The 19,585-nt window shown below is 42.1% G+C and overlaps 1 protein-coding gene across 1 annotated transcript in view; it reads left to right on the forward strand.

Annotated features, from left to right (window-relative positions):
• NEK7 (NIMA related kinase 7) overlaps nt 1-15,663 on the forward strand; it is a 227,255-nt gene extending 211,592 nt beyond the window's left edge. The window contains 1 exon segment of the mRNA XM_029063357.1: nt 12,741-15,663. Coding sequence (XP_028919190.1) covers nt 12,741-12,851 — 111 coding nt within the window. The 3' untranslated portion in view covers nt 12,852-15,663.
• Nucleotides 15,664-19,585: the final 3,922 nt, after the last annotated feature.

A 19,585-nucleotide genomic window follows, 5' to 3' on the forward strand; every position in this document is an offset into this window, starting at 1 on the left:
GTAATTATTATTATATTCAAAGCCTTATCAAAGGGTCATCTCCTGAAGGAGGCCTTCCCTGTTAAGCTCCCCCTTTCTTCTCCAATTTCCTTCTGCTTGTCCCTGACTTGCTCCCTTTGTTCTTTCCCCCTCCCCACCTCACAGAACTTATGTACACATCTGAAATTTATTTATTTACATTAATGTCTGTCTCTCCTTCTCTAGACTGTAAGCTCATTTTGGGCAGGGAATGTGTCTGTTTATTATTGTATCTTAGTGCTTAGTTCAGTGCTCTGTACACAATAAGTGCTCAAAAAATGTGATTGAATGAATGAATGAATTAATGAATAATGGATAGAGCACAGATTTGAGAGTGGGAAGGACCTGGGTTCTAGTCCCTTAGGGAAATCACTTAACTTCTCCGTGCCTCAGTTACTTCATCTGTAAAATGGGGATTAAGACTGTGAGCCCCATTATGGGACAGGAACTGTGTCCAACCTGATTATCTTGTACCTACCTCAACACTTAGTATCCAAGCTGATTAGCTTGTATCTACCTCAACACTTAGTAGAGTGCCCGGCACATAGTAAGTGCTTAACAAATACCATTAAAAAGATTTGCTTTATATAGAGTACAGTAATGGGCACTGAGGGAGGGGAAGAATGAGGCAATAGAAGACACAGAACGTGCCTTTGTGGAGGTCATACTGTAATCTTTCCAGAAACCATATAACATATCGAACATTCTTTAGAAGATAACAAAAATATAGGCGTGCCCAAGATCTGAATGGCATTTAATTGATTATTCTTCTTTAGACAGTGAGACTAGGAGACTGTCGGTATTAGGAACAATGTGGCCTAATGGGACGCGCACAAGTCTGGGGCCCGGGTGTCCTGAGTTCTAGTTCTGGTTCCTCTACTTCCCTGTTGTGTGACCTTGGACAAGTCATTTAACTTCACTGGGCCTTAGTTTCCTCATCTGTAAAATGGGGATTTAATACCTGTTTTCATTCTCTCTTGCACTGTGAGTCTCACCGTGGTACAGGGAATGTGTCTGATCTGCGTATATTATATTCATTCAATCGTGTTTATTGAGCACTTACTGTGTGCAGACCCCTCTCAAGGGTTGCACCTGGAGAGTTTCCACGACTCTACCAGTCTCGGTTGTGGGAGGGAAAATCAAGAAGAGGGGTACCCATTCCATTCCTAGCTGGGCCAGTGGCTAGCGAGTGGAAGGCCATCGGCTACAAGTCAAAACTCACCCATGCTGGGCGGCAGCGACATGGGAGAGAGTCGAGGGCGGAGACTCGAGTTTACTGTGCGGAAGGAGGCAATGGTAAACCACTTCTGGATTTTTACCAAGAAAACTCTATGGATCCACTACCAGAACGATTGCAGATGGAGAGCAGGGCATTTGGGGAGAGTTGTGTTCGTGGTGTCGGTATGGATCGGACAAGACAAGACTGTGTGCAGAGCCCTGTATTAAGTGCTTGGGAGAGTACAGTGTAACAATAAACAGACACATTCCTTGCTTACAACTTCCCAGCACTTGGTAGAGCTCTTGACACATAGTAAATGCTTAACAAATACCACAATTATTACTATAAGGTGTTCCTGGTGGTTTTGAGTGCAGAACTATTACTTAATATGTTTTATACTTTCACTGACAAAAAAGCCAATGCAAGATGACATTCAAACTAACCTCGTGGTTGAATGTCAGTGTAATACTTAAAAAAAGATCGAACTTAGTTGAATAATTTATTAAGAGAATTCTACACTAATACAATAAAGAGGAAAGGAGTTAAGTTCCCCATTAAAAGCCCCCAAAGCAAGCTAATTCATTTAAATACTATCGGGAGAGGAGAGAGTCTTATTTTGACTTGATTTAGATACCCCCACAAGACTGTAAGCTTAAGCAGCGTGGCCCAGTGGAAAGAGCCCGGGCTTGGGAGTCAGCGGTCATGGGTTCGCATTCCGGCTCTGCCACTTGTCAGCCATATGACTGTGGGCAAGTCACTTAACTTCTCTGTGCCTCAGTTGCCTCATCTGTAAAACGGGGATTGACTTGTGAGCCTCATGTGGGACAACCTGATCACCCTGTATCTACCCCAGTGCTTAGAACAGTGCTCTGCACATAGTAAGTGCTTAACAAATGCCAACATTATTATTATTATGGGCAGGGAATGCGTCTGTTAATTTTGTAGTATTGTACTCTCTCCCAGGTGCTTAGTACAGTGCTCTGAATGTAGTGCTCAGTAAATGCCATTGATTGAGTGATGGATTTAGGCAGCTACTCAATCGAGGAATAATGCACTACGGAAGGGGGAAGCTGTATAGGAGAAATAATTCAATTTGCAGCTTCTTAAACACACCCTTCCCCTCCACCCCCCACGGATACACTCAGCCATATAGCAAGGTGGGCTGATTATGTATCTGCTGAACCCCACCTGGATAATTAGGTAGAACTGTTAACCTGAGGACATGCTTAAAGGGTGCAGGTTATAAAAAAGAGATATAAAAGGAAAATCAGAGAGATGAGCTCTTTGGGCTATGAATAGATGATAATATCCCCTCTCATGCTTGCCAAGGGGACTGCTTGGAAAAGTGAGGGGAAACCCGTATCACTCATAAAATACAAATAAATCATATTTATTGAATGCTTATTGTGTGCGGAGTGCTATACTAAGCACTTGGAAGAGGTCAGTATAACAGTGTAATGGACACATTCCCAGCCCACATCAAGCTTACAGTCTAGAGGGGTAGACAGACCCTGCTCCTCTTCCTGCAGTATCCTGTCACTGCTTAGTTCATCCTGGCCAGGCTGAGAGCCCAAGACAGAGACCCCTCTTGCCTCCTGCCCCAGTGAGGATTAGCCATCTGGAGCCACTAATAATAATAATGATAATAATAATGACACTTATGGTATTTGTTCATTCATTCAATAGTATTTATTGAGCACTTACTATGTGCAGAGCACTGTACTAAGCACTTGGAATGTGCAAATCAGCAACAGATAGAGACAGTCCTTGCCCTTTGACGGGCTTACAGTCTAATCGGGGGAGACAGGCAGACAAGAACAATGGCAATAAATAGAGCCAAGGGGAAGAACATCTCATAAAAACAATGGCAAATAGAATCAGGGGGAAGAACATCTCATAAAAACAATGGCAAATAAATAGAATCAGGGTGATGTACATCTCATTAAACAAAATAAATAGGGTGATGAAGATATATACAGTTGAGCGGACGAGTACAGTGCTGAGGGGGTGGGACGGGAGAGGGGGAGGAGGAGATTTGTTAAGTGCTTACTATGTGCGAGGTACTGAATAAGAGCTGGGGTGGAAGGAGCAGCATGCCATAGTGGATAGAGCATGGGCCTGGAAGTCAGCAAGTCATGGGTTCTAATATCAGCTCCACCGCTTGTCTGCTGTGTAACTTCGGGCAAATCACTTCACTTCTCTGGGCCTCAGGGATGTCAACTGTGAGCCCACGTGGGACAGAGACCGTGTCCAAACCAATTTGCTTATATCCACCCTAGAACTTAGCAGAGTGTCTGGCACATGGTAAGTGCTAAACAAATACCAGAATTATTATTGTTATTATTATTATGACAAGCAAATTAGGTTGGACACAGCCCTTGTCTCACGTGGGGCTCACAGTCTCAATCCCCATTTTACAGCTGAGGTAACTGAGGCCCAGAGAAGTGACTTGCCCAAGATCACGCAGCAGAAGGTGGCAGAGCCTGGATTAGAACCCATGACCTTCTGACCCCCAGGCCCGGGTTCTGTCCACTGCGCGTGATGCTTCTCATTGCGCCCCTTCCCTGCCGCTTCCAGTGTGTGAACGGCAGTGGAGCGTGAGCTTTGACAGCTCCGACTCAGTTGGTCATCCTTTCCCCTCTAACGCCGCTTCTCCCAAAGCTGCGGCTACTCCTCCAGGATAGGAGCGGGAGAGCAGGAAGCAGCGCCGGGCAGAAAACGGGACCATCTCTCCTTTGGAAAAGCAAACTGTCGATCCCTGAAGGAATTAATTCCAAATGCTGCCCTGTAATTCAAGATGCCATGGGATCTCTCCCAACCATGGAATTTGCTTGGAAGCAAAGCTTCATCCGTCTTGCGGCCGACCCCTTGCCCACCTTCTCCTGGCCTGGAACCTCTTCCCACTTTATATTCGACAGACCACCACTCTCCCCACCCTCACAACCCTCCTAAAATCACCACTCCTCCAAGAGGCGTTCCCAAACTAAGCCTTCACTCTCCCTACCCCCTCTCCCTTCTTTGTCACCCTTGCACTTGGATTTGATCCCTTTAAGCGCTTGATATTCCCGCCACTGTCCTGCAGCACTTAGGGACATATCCAAAATCTCTCCCCGTCTAGATTGTAAGCTCCTCGTGAGCAGAGAACGTGTCTACCGACCCTTTGGTATGGTACCACGTACAGTGCACAGGAAGTGCTCAATAAATACCACTGATCGATTGAGGTTCAACCACTTTCTCTATGTCACAATATATGACTATCCTGATAAGCGATATAGATATTTTCTTACCTCGCATTTAGATCACGCTATCTTCAACGAATCGATCAGTGTTGTGGCTGGGTTCTCTTGCTAAATATTCATTTTGAGTACGCATCTAAAGCACCGAAGGGCAGTGTTCTTTAATGTTAGACCCAGTTTGGGGTAATAAAATCAACGTCCTTGGGTAGATGGAAATCGGGCATTTCTGGGAGGCTGACATTATATATAATTGGTCTCAGAGGGATTAAAATGGGGGTGGGAAAGAAACAATACCAAAAGAAGCACTCTTTAACATTCTAGTGAGAATTGTGGTAGTGACCTGAAGCCATACCGTATAACCGCCCCCTCTCCCTCTACCCCAAAATTATTCTCTGTACGTGACTGGACCTGATGGATAATTGGATAAATGGCTGAACTTAATGGGTTATTGCCCTTACCGTAGGAGTTGAATCTCTGCCCTTTCTTAGATTTTTGAAGAGATCCACTCAGTTTAATAAGAAGTTAGTGTTTGAAAAGCTAACCCTAACCAAAATAAATTAATTTTCTTTCAGATTACAAAGGAAAAACCCTTCAGTGTATTAGATCTATTTTTTTTTTTTACTTTGACACACCTGTAGCTAATGTAGCTATTTAAATTTATTAGAGAACCTCTTTGAGTCTGTATCATTTTAAATCAATTTTTCCATGTAAAGCATTTAAATTCGCCATGGATTCACAGGGCACTGGTAGCCCCATTGGTCAAATGGAGCCTGCTGAAAGAGGCAGGTGCTTGGATATCTATCAAATATTGTGTCCAAATCACAAGTGTTTATATTTTTCATTTCTGATTTTAAAATGGCTCTCTATATTTGAATGCTTGAACTCTGTCACCTAAATATAGCCTATATTTAATTGGATGCTTAATCTGTGTTTTTTTAAAAGCAAAAATAACACTGAAGACATTTATGAAGTAAATGCAAGGAACAACATGCAAATGCAAATTAGGTCAGAGAATTTTTGTTGCCGTAGAAACCATGAATTTTTTACTTATTCTTGACAGGTTTATATTTTCAGTATGCATTCATTTTGAAACAGCAACCCTACATTTTACAAAGTAACTGAAGAAGTTGATTCCTTACACATTAGTAGTTTGTTTTCAAGTTGAGGAGTAAACTTTGTATAAGAAATCAGTCAGTCGTATTTAATGAGTGCTTACTGTGTGCATAGCACTGTACTAAGCGCTTGGGATAGTACCGTATTACAATATATCAGACACATTCCCTGCCCACAACTAAGCTTACAGTCTAGAGTGGGAGATGGACACTAATAAAAATAAATAAATTACGGATATGTACATAAGTACTGTGGGCGGGGAGGAGGGGATGAATAAAGGGAGGAAGTCAGGGTGGCGCAGAAGGGAGTGGGAGAAGAGGAAAGGAGGGCCCAGTCATGAAAAGCTCTTTTTTTAGGCCACTCTGCTTCCCTTTATTGAGCACTTACTATATGTGGAGCACTGTACTGAGCACTTGGGAAAGCACAATACAACAGAGTTCATCAGTCAGTCAGGCATTGAAGTGGGGGAGAGTCTGTCTGTCAGATATGAGGAAGGAGAGCAATTTCATCACACAAACATGACCCCACCTGCTACTACCTTAATGCTTTTTGATTTCCCATAACAATAGTTGTTACAGTTGGCGATTGTCAGGCCAGAGGTAAAGGAAACACTCCTGCTCTGTGGATCTGACCTTGACCTGACCTAAAGGAATACTTTTTCTCTGTCTATCATTGTTTCCAACTTTATCTTTTAAATCAATCTTCCCTCAAGGACTTATGTCAAAGTTCTCCATTTCTTTTGAAAAATGAGTTCATGTTATTTTCAGCCTGAAAAAATCAAGAAGTCATTTGCATAGGTCATATGACTGTGCAAATAAGATGTTTACTGTTAATAATTGAATCCATTTTAAGACTTCCTCTCCATCCATACTGCTGCCAGTTGGCATATCCCATCTGACTACAGCATCGGTTTCCTTGCAGACCTCCCTGCCCCGAGTGTCTCACCTCTCTAACCCATACTTTACTTTAGCTACCCACGTCATTTTGTAAGTCATCGTCCCGTGCGTTTCTCCCCACTCTTCAAAAGCCTCCAGTTGTCCATCTCTCACTGCGTCAAGCAGAAACGTCTCACTCTCAGCTCTAAGGCCCTCAATTATCTCCCTCCTACATATATTCACTTCTCTTTCACTACAACCCACCCCACACACTTCACTCTCCCAAACATTACCATGCCTTGCTCTCGCCATCGCATGTGGGAAGATGGGCGTTCCAGGACAGAGGCAGGACATGGGCAAGGGTTGGAGGTGAGATAGATGAGATTGAGGTACAGCGAGAAGGTTAACGTTACAGGTGTGAAGTGTAAGAGCTGTGTTGTAGCAGGAGAGTGGCAGGGTGAGGTAGGAGGGGACAAGGTGGTTGAGTGCTTTAAAGGCAATGGTGAGGAGTTTCTCGTTGATGCTGAGGTGGATGGGCAACCACCGGAGGTTGTTGAGGAGTGGGGAAACATGAACTGAGTGTCTCTGTAGAAAAATGATCCTGGCAGCAGAGTGAAGTATGGACTGGAGTGGGGAATGTGTCTACCAACTCTGCTGTATTGTACTCTCCCAAGCTGTACTAAGCGCTGCACAGAATAAGCACTCAATAAATACTATTCATGGTGATGATGATAATGACAGTAACTGTGGCATTTGTTAAGTGATTACTACAAACACAGTCCCTGTCCCACATGGGGCTCACAGAATCCAAGAAGAGAGAACGGGCATTTGATCCCCATTTTTGGATGAGGAATCTGAAGCACAGAAAAGTTAAGTGACTTCCCCAGAATCACACAGCAAGTAAGTGGCAGACCCAGGATGAGAACCCAGATCCCCCAATTCCAGGCCTGTAATCTTTCCACTAGTCTACACTACCTTAGACTCAATGAAGCAAAATCCCAGTGTAGATATCAGTGGGCTAGTTAGAAAACAGATGAATCAAGAATCCATCAGTGGTATTTATTTATATTTATGGTATTGGTAAAGTGCTTACAATATGCCGGGAACTGTACTAAGTACTAGGGTAGATACAAAATAATCATGTTGGACACAGTCCTTGTCCCACATAGGGCTCACAGTCTTAATCCCCATTTCACAGATGAGATAACAGCCGGAGTAGTTAAGTGACTTGTCCAAGGTCTCATAGCAGACAAGTGGCAGAGCTTGGATGAGATCCCAGGGGGTCTGACTTTCAGACCATGCTCTTTTTTCAGGCCACTCTGCTTCCCTTTATTGAGCACTTACCCTATGTGGAGCACTGTACTGAGCACTTGGGAAAGCACAATACAACAGAATTGATCAGTCAGTCATTCATATTTATTGAGCGCTTACTATGTGCAGAGCACTGTACTAAGCCCTTGGAAGAATACAATGTGACAATAAACAGACATTCCCTGCCCACAGTGAGCTTACAGTTTAGACTTCTCATCACTTTACTTGGACTCTTCCAACCCTTATCCAACAGTGTCGGGAACTCAAGGGTATGGTCACCCCAGAAACTGTCCCTCACCCCTCCCCACCCCCTTGTCTGGGATGAAAGGAGTGGTTCTCTCAGCCTTGTCTAGGTCTTCTAACTTCCCGTTCCATGCTCTTTCTACTAGGTCATGCTGCTTCCCAGTGACATTGTTCTACAGTGTCGCAAAGACATCAGGATTAGGCAAAGAAGTATTAAGAGAAAACATCAAAATAAAACAAACATTCTGTTTAGCTAGACACAGGTTAAGAATAAAAATAACTAACAGGTGGTTTTGATTGACTGGGGAATGTAGCCCACAGTAGTGGACTTGCATGTTTATGGAAGAGAAAAGTGAATTCATAAAAATTTAAGTCAAAATTCACCCTAATAAGACTAGATAAATCAGGGAGAATTCCCAATCAACTGTAAATGGAGCACAGGTGTAGGGAGACACATAACGGTTTGCAAATTTGAATAATAAACGATTTGAATAAACAATTCAAATAGTAGAATATGTGAATAATAATAATAATGATGTTGGTATTTGTTAAGTACTTACTATGTGCAGAGCACTGTTCTAAGCGCTAGGGTAGATACAGGGTAATCAGGTTGTCCCACGGGTGGCTCACAGTCTTAATCCCCATTTTACAGATGAGGGAACGGAGGCACAGAGAAGTTAAGTGACTTGCCCACAGTCATACAGCTGACAAGTGACAGAGCCAGGATTCGAACCCATGACCTATGACTCCTCAAGCCTGTGCTCTTATTCTGTATGAACAGTGAGAGATCATACATGCTTAAGTACCTCGCTAACAGCTGAAAGCTTATGATCTGAGGAGAAAAAAAATATATTCAGGAAAGCCTCCTTGAGGTGAGCTTTCAGTAATAGTAATAATAATAATAAGGATAATAATTACAATAATTGTGGTATTTGTTAAGTGTTTACTGTGTGCAGGGCACTTTACTAAGCCCTGGGTTAGCTACGAGCTCATCAGATCAGTCAAAGTCCCTGTCCCACATGGGGCTCACCAGTTCTTAATCCCCATTTTACAGATGAGGTAACTGAGGCAACGTAGGTGGGCTTTGACGACGAGGAAAGCTGATGTTGGGCAAAACCACAATTAAGTGAATTAAGTTTCAGAAATAATAGTGTCAGAAACGCACAATGAGAAGGTGAGTTTAGGAGGAATGGAGAGCACAAACCAGACAGAGTGGGGGTTGTTTAATGAAGAGAATGGCTAGGTAGGACGTTGAGAGTTGGGGAGTTGGGTACGCGACTGGGGTGAGAGTTGAATAGGAGGTGTACAGTGGGTTATGAAGGCATCTGGACGTACTGTCAGATCCACCAGTCCCTAGTAGAAGGGGTTGAATTGCCACCCGACATGACACCGCGCCCTATGATGGACGTCCACCAGTGATATGATAAAGTAACAATGAATAATAATAATTATTCTTTCAACTGTATTATACTTTGGCTGCTTCGTGATGATGAGGATGATGATGGTATTTGTTAAGCGCTTACTATATAATAATGTTGGTATTTGTTAAGCACTTACTCTGTGCCAAGTGCTGTTCTAAGTGCTGGAGTAGATACAAGGTCATCAGGTTGTTCCATGTAGGGCTCACAGTCTTCATCCCCATTTTACAGATGAGGTAACTGAGGCATAGAGAAGTTAAGTGACTTGCCCAAGGTCACACAGCTGACAGGTTGCAGAGCCGGGATTAAAACTCATGATCCCTGACTGCCAAGCCCCATGCTCTGTCCACTGAGCCACGCTGCTTCTGTTCTAAGCACTAGGGTAGATAAAAGGGAATCTGGTTGTCCCACCTGGGGATTACAGTCTTAATCCCCATTTTCCAGTTGAGGTAACTGAGGCACAGAAAAATGAAGTGATTTGCCCAAGGTCACGCAGCAGACAGGTGGCGGTGCCGGGATGAGAACCCACGACTTCTGACTCCCAAGCCCGTGCTCTTTCCACTAAGCCATGCTGTTCCTGATAGATTTGTGGAGAGGGAATCTGCCAGCTCTCGTGTATCATACTGTCCCAAGCACTTAGTACAGTGTTCTGCACATAGTAAGCGCTTGATAAACACCACTGATTGATTGCATCCACCCCGCAGTCTGGCGGAGGAAATTCCGTGTATCCCCCTCCACCTTCCTGGACCTCTCTTCCACCTCTTCTCTATCTGGTGTGATTGCAGTGGCCCAGACAAGGGCAGAGAAGCAGCGTGGCCTAGTGGGTAGACCACAGGCCTGAGAGTCAGAAGGAAATGGGTTCTAATCCCGACTCCGCTACTTGTCAGCTGTGTGACTCTGGGCAAGTCACTTCATTTCTCTTTGTCTCCGATACCTCATACTTAAAATGGGAATTCAGACCATGAGCCCCACGTGGGACAGGGATTGAGTTCGTCCAGGTTTGCTCATATTCACCCCAGCGCATAGTACTGTTCCTGGCAGATAATAAGCACATAAAACATACTGCTATTAATAATAATAATGATAATGTTGGTATTGTTAAGCACTTACTAGGTGCCGAGCACCGTTCTAAGCGCTGGAGGAGATACAGGGTAATCAGGTTGTCCCACGTGGGGCTCACACACTTTTAATCCCCATTTTATAGATGAGGGAACTGAGGCACAGAGAAGTGAAGTGACTTGCCCACAGTCACACAGCTGACAAGTGGCAGAGCCGGGAGTCGAACTCATGACCTCATGAACTCACGACCCCTGGGTCACGTCCTCCCGCGGTCCCGGAACGCCCTCCCTCCTCACCTCCGCCAAACTGATTCTCTTTCCCTCTTCAAAACCCTACTTAAAAATCACCTCCTCCAAGAGGTGTTCCCAGACTGAGCTCCTCTTCCCCCTCTACTCCCTCTGCCATCCCCCCTTTACCTCTCCGCAGCTAAAGCCTCATTTTCCCCTTTTCCCTCTGCTCCTCCCCCTCTCCCTTCCCATCCCCTCGGCACTGTACTCGTCCGCTCAACTGTCTCTATTTCCATTACCCTATTTATTTTGTTAATGAATTGTACATCGCCTCGATTCTATTTAGTTGCCATCGGTTTTTACGAGATGTTCTTCCCCTTGACGCTGTTTATTGCCATTGTTCTCGTCTGTCCGTCTCCCCCGATTAGACTGTAAGCCCATCAAACGGCAGGGACTGTCTCTATCTGTTGCCGACTTGTTCATCCCAAGCGCTTAGTACAGTGCTCTGCACATAGTAAGCGCTCAATAAATACTATTGAATGAATGAATGAATGACCTCTGACTCCGAAGCCCAGGCTCTTTCCACTGAGCCACGCTGCTTCTCCTATTAAGAAAGCCTCGACTCCCTCTTCCCTGGCACTGCCCTCTGGTCGCGAGTTTGGAAGACTTTCGTATTTTAAATACTGAAGACAGTTGATCGGAAGCCGATACAAACGGCTCATTTATCGGATCATCTTTGAAGAATTTTGCCTGATAAACGTGTCACAGAAGAAAATGTGCCCGTCTGTCTGTCATGGAACTGATAGAGTAATGCCTTGAAGTTACTGGTTAGGAATTTTATCTGTGTGTGAAGAGACATGTTCATTCATTCATTCAGTCGTATTTATTGAGCGCTTACCGTGTGAAGAGCACTGTACTAAGCGCTTGGAAAATACAATTAAGCAACAATCCCTCCCCAACAATGGGCTCACAGTCTGTCTTGCTATTAGGCCAGGGGGGACTGTTGTTATCAAAAATGGAACATCTATAATCAAATCATAAAATTGATCAGTGTAAATTTGATCATCAAAATATAAAATGTCCCTTCAGTCCAACCACCTGAAGTCCTTCTGTCTTGGTAGCCAAGAGAGAGTGTGTCAGGAATCTACCAGGTACAATTGGTGGTGTGAAAACTTCCACTTCTGATGGTTTTTCACTGTTCTGACAATTTTCAATATGCTCTGATAATTTTCTGACCTTTTTTAAATTTTTTTATTATTCTAAGCAATGTTAATAGACGAGTCGTTTGATGTCTGACCTTTTGATGTTTCATATCTACTGACTTGTCGCTATGACACTCAAGCCCCACTAATCCAAAATAATGCCTTTAAAATACAAAACAATAACATTTTGGGCTGTTGCTTTTGTTGCGGTTTGTCATTTATTGAATAATACCATCCACTGTTTATTAACCTCTGCAGTGCATCGTAGACAGAGATTTTCTTGAAGCAATCTTTCCTCTCTTCATAGACTTCGATGAGAACCAGAGTGGCCTACTGGATAGAGCATGGGCCTGGGAGTTGGACGACCGGGATTCTAATCCCAGCTCCCCCCCTTGCCTGCTGAGAGACCCTGGGCAGGTCCCTTCACCTTTCCTGAGCCCCATGTGGGACAGAGACTGTCTCCAATTTGTGAAGCAAATAAAATTCTCAGTCCATCAATTTTCTCTACACCAGCATTTAGTACAAATTGTAAACATCTATTATTATTATTATTACCTCTCTTTGGCTACGTCCTTTGAATTTTATATCGTTTATTTGCACAAACCCGACCTTCTTTGGATGCTATGAGGAACCATCTAATTTTCAGGGAAATATACCCGTTGGACAAAACTAAACAAATACTCTTTAGCAAAATATGTTTTCCTAGTTAATTTTCATGGTGAAAGATTCTTTCCCACTTCAATGAGATCATCCCATACCTCTGTCACCAGTATGGGCAGTGTTTTTTTTTCTAACCATCGCTTCATTTTATCTTTCCAGCTTCGGCAATTAGTTAATATGTGCATCAACCCAGATCCTGAGAAGCGGCCAGACATAACCTATGTTTATGATGTAGCGAAACGGATGCACGCCTGTTCCGCCAGCAGTTAAAGTCGGGGCCTATCATGAAGAATCAAACCTTAAATATTTTCAAGTATTCTTGTGCAAATTATACCTCTTACCTTTTGTGTGTGTGTCTGTGTGTTAAGATTAGCTTTTTAAGAACCGACTGATGTGCTTTGAATCCTTAACCAATTTTCATATAAATTTCTCTTTATACCCATTTTTATTCTGCCCACTTGCTCAAAATTTTTGGGGGGAAGATACTGATTGTATAAGTGATGGGATGCATTGGATCCTGAAAGATTAAGGATTTTTTTTTCCAATCAGTTTGGAGCTTTCCTAATGATCAAATTATATTCATCTAGAAATCCAAGGCTAGTATGCTGAAGTTGCAATTGAAATATGAAACAAATTGCTATAAGCAAACTTTCTGAAATTGCCTATTCACTATTAGCAAACTCGTTTTTGTAATTATTTTACTACACTTAATTTAAAGGTGTGAGATTTTGTTTTTCTCCACCCTTAGTTTATAGTTTTTAATTTAAAATTTGCTTCTCAAGCTCTATGTGGACATAAACTATTCAAAACTTCTTAGCTTCCATTTTCAAAATGCAGCTGATAAATGTGAAAAAAAGTTCTGGGACAAAAATGTAAGTCAGACACTGAAGAGTTGCTATATTCTCTATCTTGTCCTTGTCGTAGAATGATATAAATAGATATAGATAAATTGGTTAAGGATTTATCTGGCTTGTGTGATATTCATTTTGCAAGTTGCACATTGCTTCTTGTGTATTTTCATAGCTCTTTGTACAATATTTAAAAATTATTTGAATAGCCTGGCAGTGCTGTATTGAACTCCTTTAAAATTTAAATACATTTTTATCCATAAGTACATTGACATAACTCTGCACTATAATGCAAGTATGTTTTTACTCATATTTTTCTTGATGTTAGATCTCTCTCCTTCAGAAATATTTTTTATATCCTACTACAGTTGCCTTATTTATGTAAAAATGTATTTTATTCTGTGATACTTCAGTTGTGTAGTGTATGTGCTGATTGCCCTTTTAAAGTATATATTCAGTTACCAATAATTCTCCTGTGTTGAACAGCAAGCTCTTTTACCATTTAATATTAGTAATTGTGGATGTCTGAATGATTATTTTGTTTCAAGGAGGAGAAAGGCCACGCCTTGTTCTGCACCTTTAAATGTTGATGGCAGTAGCTTAAATTTCATTTAATTTTGAATTGTACATTTTCAGTGTGCTAAAAAATAGTAGATCCAGAATTTTCCTGGATTGTTGGAGAATATGGGAGACAATTGAAAGTTTCCACTTAGGTAAAAAGGAAAACTGAACATGAAGCATGTAAATGTGAGTAAATCCTGATATACATTTGATTTAGATCAAACTTCCACGAGTTTGATCTACTATATAAAGAAGACATTGCTCTCACAAAACTATGACCTGGTGTAGCATGTCAGCTGATTTCGGAGGGAATAAATAGGAGAATCTCCTGTTTTATTATAATAGAATTTTATTTTACACACATGTGGATTAATTTGCAACCAATAAGTGCCACATTTCCCGGTAAACGTGTAAAATTTCAAATCAGCTCACATTCACAAACCGTTTATCTGCCTAAAATGTTTTACTTTTTTACAGTTTGGTTTAGGAAATATGAATTTCAGTGTAGACTCCATTCTAAATTTTTTTCCTTTGCTGATTTGAGTACCGAATGTAATTGTTTTCGTTTTGCCATGCCTTTTATGTTTTGCAGCCTTTACACTGAACATCATGGGAGTATATTGAGAATTGTAAATGGAATTGTTGAGTTGACCGCTGATGAAATTCATTTTTTATTGTAGTAAAATCTATTCAGATGAACTCTTCTAAGATTGGTTGAATCCGGAGCTCTTCCATTTCTTGCAAGCTTTTTAATGATTTCTAGATTGTTTAGAAATCTGCAGAGATTTCTTATCTTGCCCATACGTAGTGACTTCTAGTGTAAACCTTTTGGATTGTGTTTTATAATCCGTCTGCTAGAAGGAAGCAGTATAGAATGGAGATACCGATTGCCACAGACCGTGAGAATGTAGCAAAAGCTGTACGGTTGAAATTACTTGCCTTCCCTTGGCTTCCATTAAATGTGCCTGCTATTTTTCTGAAGAAACAACCCTGTTGAAAGATAAATTCTGAAAGGAATACTTTTAAAGATACTTATGAAGCTGATTTAAGATTTGGTTTAATTTCCGTATGCCCTGTAAAAATATCCGTGACTCTCTATTCTTCTTTATTTTGGGACTGTAGTTTTGACTAAACGCAAACAGTTACGTTTATTTTGGAAGTAATAAAAATCAATGGTACAGCTGGTTCTACTACAAGTATAGATATTGGTACCAGTTCCCCTAAAAAAATAAAAAAATTGGGGGTAGCATTTTCTTTTATACTAAGGTTTACGAAGGGTGAAGGAAGCTTGCCCCTATTTAAATAAAGTACTCAGCAATATGTAATGATTGTAAATTTAGTAGAGACTATTATAAGTATCTCATGAATACCTTACCTTTAAAATAGTACCTATTACAAAACACCAGATTGTGCAGGTGTTGCCTTTAATTGTACCACGATATTTATTTTAACCAAAATGTTATTTGCATTCAATGTTTACTCTTTAAGATGAATGTAATATGTTTATAACCGACAAATGCATAATTATTATATGACTCCTATTTCAATAGTACTGTACTATGACCTGCCTTTGTGAATTATTTTACTTTGTTATGCTTTAAATGCACATGCTAAAAAGAATCAGTCTTGGAAACTGTATAATAACCTAATATAAATAAAAAATTTAAAAATTACGATGAACGCGAAGAGTTCATTCAGAGAAGTTGTGACTTGCCCAAGGTCTCACAACAGGTGCATGGTAGAGGTGGGATTAGAACTCAGGGCCTCTGACTCCCAGTCCCCTGCTCTTTCCACTAGGATATAATCATGATAACTGTGATATTTACCAAGCACTTATGTGCCAAATACTGTATTAAATGCTGGGGCAGTTTCAAGATAATCGATCAATAATATTTATTGAGTGCTTATTGTATGCAGAGCACTGTACTCTGTACAATATAACAGAGTTGGTAGATATGTTCCCTACCTACAACAAGCTTACAGTCTAGAGGGAAAAAAGCTAGCCAGTGTTGGGTAGGAAGGGAGGAGACAAATCTTGGAAGAGGAGGAGGAGGAGATGAAGGAAGAGAAGGAGGGTGGAGGAGCAGTAAGGAGGAAGAGAAGGAGGAGGAGGAAGAAAAGAAAGAAGCTAAATCAGGTTGGACACAGTCCCTGTAATGAGGTTGGACACAGTCCCTGTCCCACAGTGGGTTCATGGTCTAAGTTACAGGGAGAGCAGGTATTTAGTCCCTACTTTATAAGTGAAGAAATTCATTCCTTCTTTCAGACGTATTTATTGAGCGCTTACTGTGTGCAGAGCACTGTACTAAGCACTTGGAAACATATAGAGACAATCCCTACCCAACCACGGGCTCACAGTCTAGAAGATAATAATTGTGGCATTTGTTAAATGCTTATAAGGTGCCAAGCTCTGTAGTAAGTGCTGAGGTGGATACAGGCAAATCGGGTTGCATGCAGTCCCCGTCCCACATGGGGCTCACAGCCTCATTCCCCATTTACAGACGAGGTAACAGAGAAGTGAAGTGCCTTGTCCAAAGTCATACAGCAGACATGTGTAGAGAAGCAGCGTGGCTCAGCGGAAAGAGCCCGGGCTTGGGAGTCAGGGCTCATGAGTTTGAATCCCAGCTCTGCCACTTGCCTGGTGTGTGACTTTGGGCAAGTCACTTAACTTCCCTGTGCCTCGGTTCCCTCATCTGTAAAATGGGGATTAACTGTGAGCCTCATGTGGGACAACCCGATTACTCTGTAGCTACCCCAGTGGTTATAACAGTGGTTAGAACATAGTAAGCGCTTAACAAATACCAACATTATTATGTGGCAGAGTTGGGATTAGAACCCATGACCTCCTGACTCCCAGGCTCATGCTCTATCCATTATGCCACGCTGCTAAAAGTTAAGTGACTTGCCCAAGTTCACACACCAGGCAAGTGGCAGAGCCGTTGTAACTCTAGTTAGTGGTGTGACCCTAACGATATCAATCAATCAATATTATTGAATATGAATATTTTCCAGAGAATTTTTCATTTACCTCTTTTTGTCCTCAACATTCTTGCGAGGTAGGGCGAAGCGGGGATTATTATCACCGTTTTATAGATGAGGAAACAGACACAACTAGATTGAGTGATTTACTGATTTAAGTCACCTAGCAGGTCAGTGGCCAAGCTAGAATTAAAAATCAGGTCCTTTGATTCCCAGACCATATGCCTTTTCGATAGCCCATGCTGCCAGAGATGCCATTTGCTGGTTCTTGGCAACCAAATTCCAGACTGTGGTTTCTTCAGATATTTGGAAGCGAGGGAAAATAAGTTACCCAATAAGAGCCAGCTTCAGGCTCTTCGAGCGGAAGGGAGCCTTGAAAAATGATCCAGTCCTGTTTCCTGTTTTCACGCGGGAGAATGACTCAACATTATACTACAGTCTTCAGTGAAGGTAAGACATTTTGGCAGTCAAACTAAATGCTTTAAAAGTATTAAATTTTCTCTTGTACGCTCTCCAACACTGTATGCTCTGCACACAGTAAGCACTCAATAAATCCGATGGGATGAATGAATGAATTGAATGAATGAATAGACAAAATAGTAGAATCCCAAACAAGGAAAGCCATAATATCCCTTGGAAGTTCATTCATTCAGTAGTATTTATTGAGCGCTTACTATGTGCAGAGCACTGTACTAAGCGCTTGGAATGGACAAATCGGTAACAGATAGAGACAATCCCTGCCCTTTGAAGGGCTTACAGTCTAATCGGGGAAGTTAAAACTCCAGAGTTTGCCCTGTTAACAGGGCATCAAGATTTGAAACAAATTCATGATCTGCACACCTCTGGTAGTGTTCACTGTTCTGGATAACAATAAGATCTACATTTAATAACCACAATAATAATAAAGGTATTTGTTAAGCGCTTACTACGTGCCAAGCATTATTCTAAGCGCTGGGGTAGATACAAGGACATCAGGCAGACACAGTCCCTGTCCCACATGGAGCTCACACTCTCAATCCCCATTTTACAGATGAGGTAAGTGAGGCCCAGAGAGTGCCGTGACTTGCCTAAGGTCACGGAGCTGACGTGGTGGAGCCGGGATTAGAACCCTTGACCTTCTGACTCTCAGGCCAGTGCTTTATCTGCTGAGCCATGCTGCTTTACCTCAGAAGATAGAGTTGCTCCCCATCAGCATCACCCTGATTCTTACTCCTCTGAAGACTGTAAGCTCCTTGTGGGCAGGGAACACGTCCACCAACTCTATTGTAATGCCCTTTCCCAAGTGCTTAGTACAGTGCTCGTCTCACAGTAAGCGTTCAGTAAATACCATTGATTTGATTGATACTCAAAAACCTTTGGCAAGTCAAGATCGCAACAACTCTAAGAGCTCTGGAATGCAGTCACTTAGCTGGTGACTAGGAAATGGTCTGGGCAACGTTGCTTCACAGGGCAGGTCATATTAGGAGGCAGAGTCAGCTGACTAGCCAAACTCCTGGAAGGTAAACTGAAATAGGACATTCCCAAGCGTCAGGGCGGAACACAGCATGGCCTAATGGATAAAGCACAGACCTGGGAGTCAAAGGACCTGGATTCTAATCCCAATTCTGCCACTTCATTCATTCAATAATATTTATTGAGCGCTTACTATGTGCAGAGCACTGTACTAAGCGCTTGGAATGTACAAATCGGTAACAGATAGAGACGGTCCCTGCCCTTTGACGGACTTACATGTGGTTCTAATCCCGACTCTGTCACTTGTCTGCTGTGTGACCTTGGGCAAGTCAATTCTCATTGCCTTAGTTCTCTCATCTCTAAAATGGGGATTAAGACTTTGAGCCCCATGTAGGACAACCTGATTAACCTTGTAATAATAATAATAATAATGTTGGTATTTGTTAAGTGCTTACTATGTGCAGAGCACTGTTCTAAGCACTGGGGTAGATACAGGGTAATCAGGTTGTCCCACATGGGGCTCACAGTCTTAATCCCCATTTTACAGATGAGGTAACTGAGGCACAGAGAAGTTAAGTGACTTGCCCACAGTTACACAGCTGACAACAATCTACCCCAGCACTTAGAACAGTGCTTGGCACATAGTAAGTGCTTAACAAATACCATCATCATCATCATCATCATCATCATCGTTAAGTCTGTGAGCCCCTTGCAGGGCAAGGACTGTGTCCAATCTGACAAATTTGTATCTCCCCCAACACTTTTATTCATTCATTCATTCAGTCAGTCAGTCAGTCGTATTTATTGAGAGCCTACTGTGTGCAGAGCACTGTACTAAGCACTTGGAAAGTACAATTCAGCAATAAAGAGAGACGATCCCTGACCACACCGGGCCACAGTGTTTGGCATATAGTAGGCAGTTAACAAATACCACAACTATTATTGTCATAATAATAATAATAATAATTTCAGTATTATTATTAAGTGTTTAAGCCCGTCAAACGGCAGGGACTGGCTCTATCTGTTGCCGACTTGTTCATCCCAAGCGCTTAGTACAGTGCTCTGCACATAGTAAGCGCTCAATAAATACTATTGAATGAAAGTGTTTTCAAGACCCAGAGAAGCATGTTGGCAAAATGTGATATAGCGGAGGACTCTTGGGAG

Source organism: Ornithorhynchus anatinus, chromosome 4 (assembly GCF_004115215.2).
Source record: "Ornithorhynchus anatinus isolate Pmale09 chromosome 4, mOrnAna1.pri.v4, whole genome shotgun sequence".
NCBI lineage: Eukaryota > Metazoa > Chordata > Mammalia > Monotremata > Ornithorhynchidae > Ornithorhynchus > Ornithorhynchus anatinus.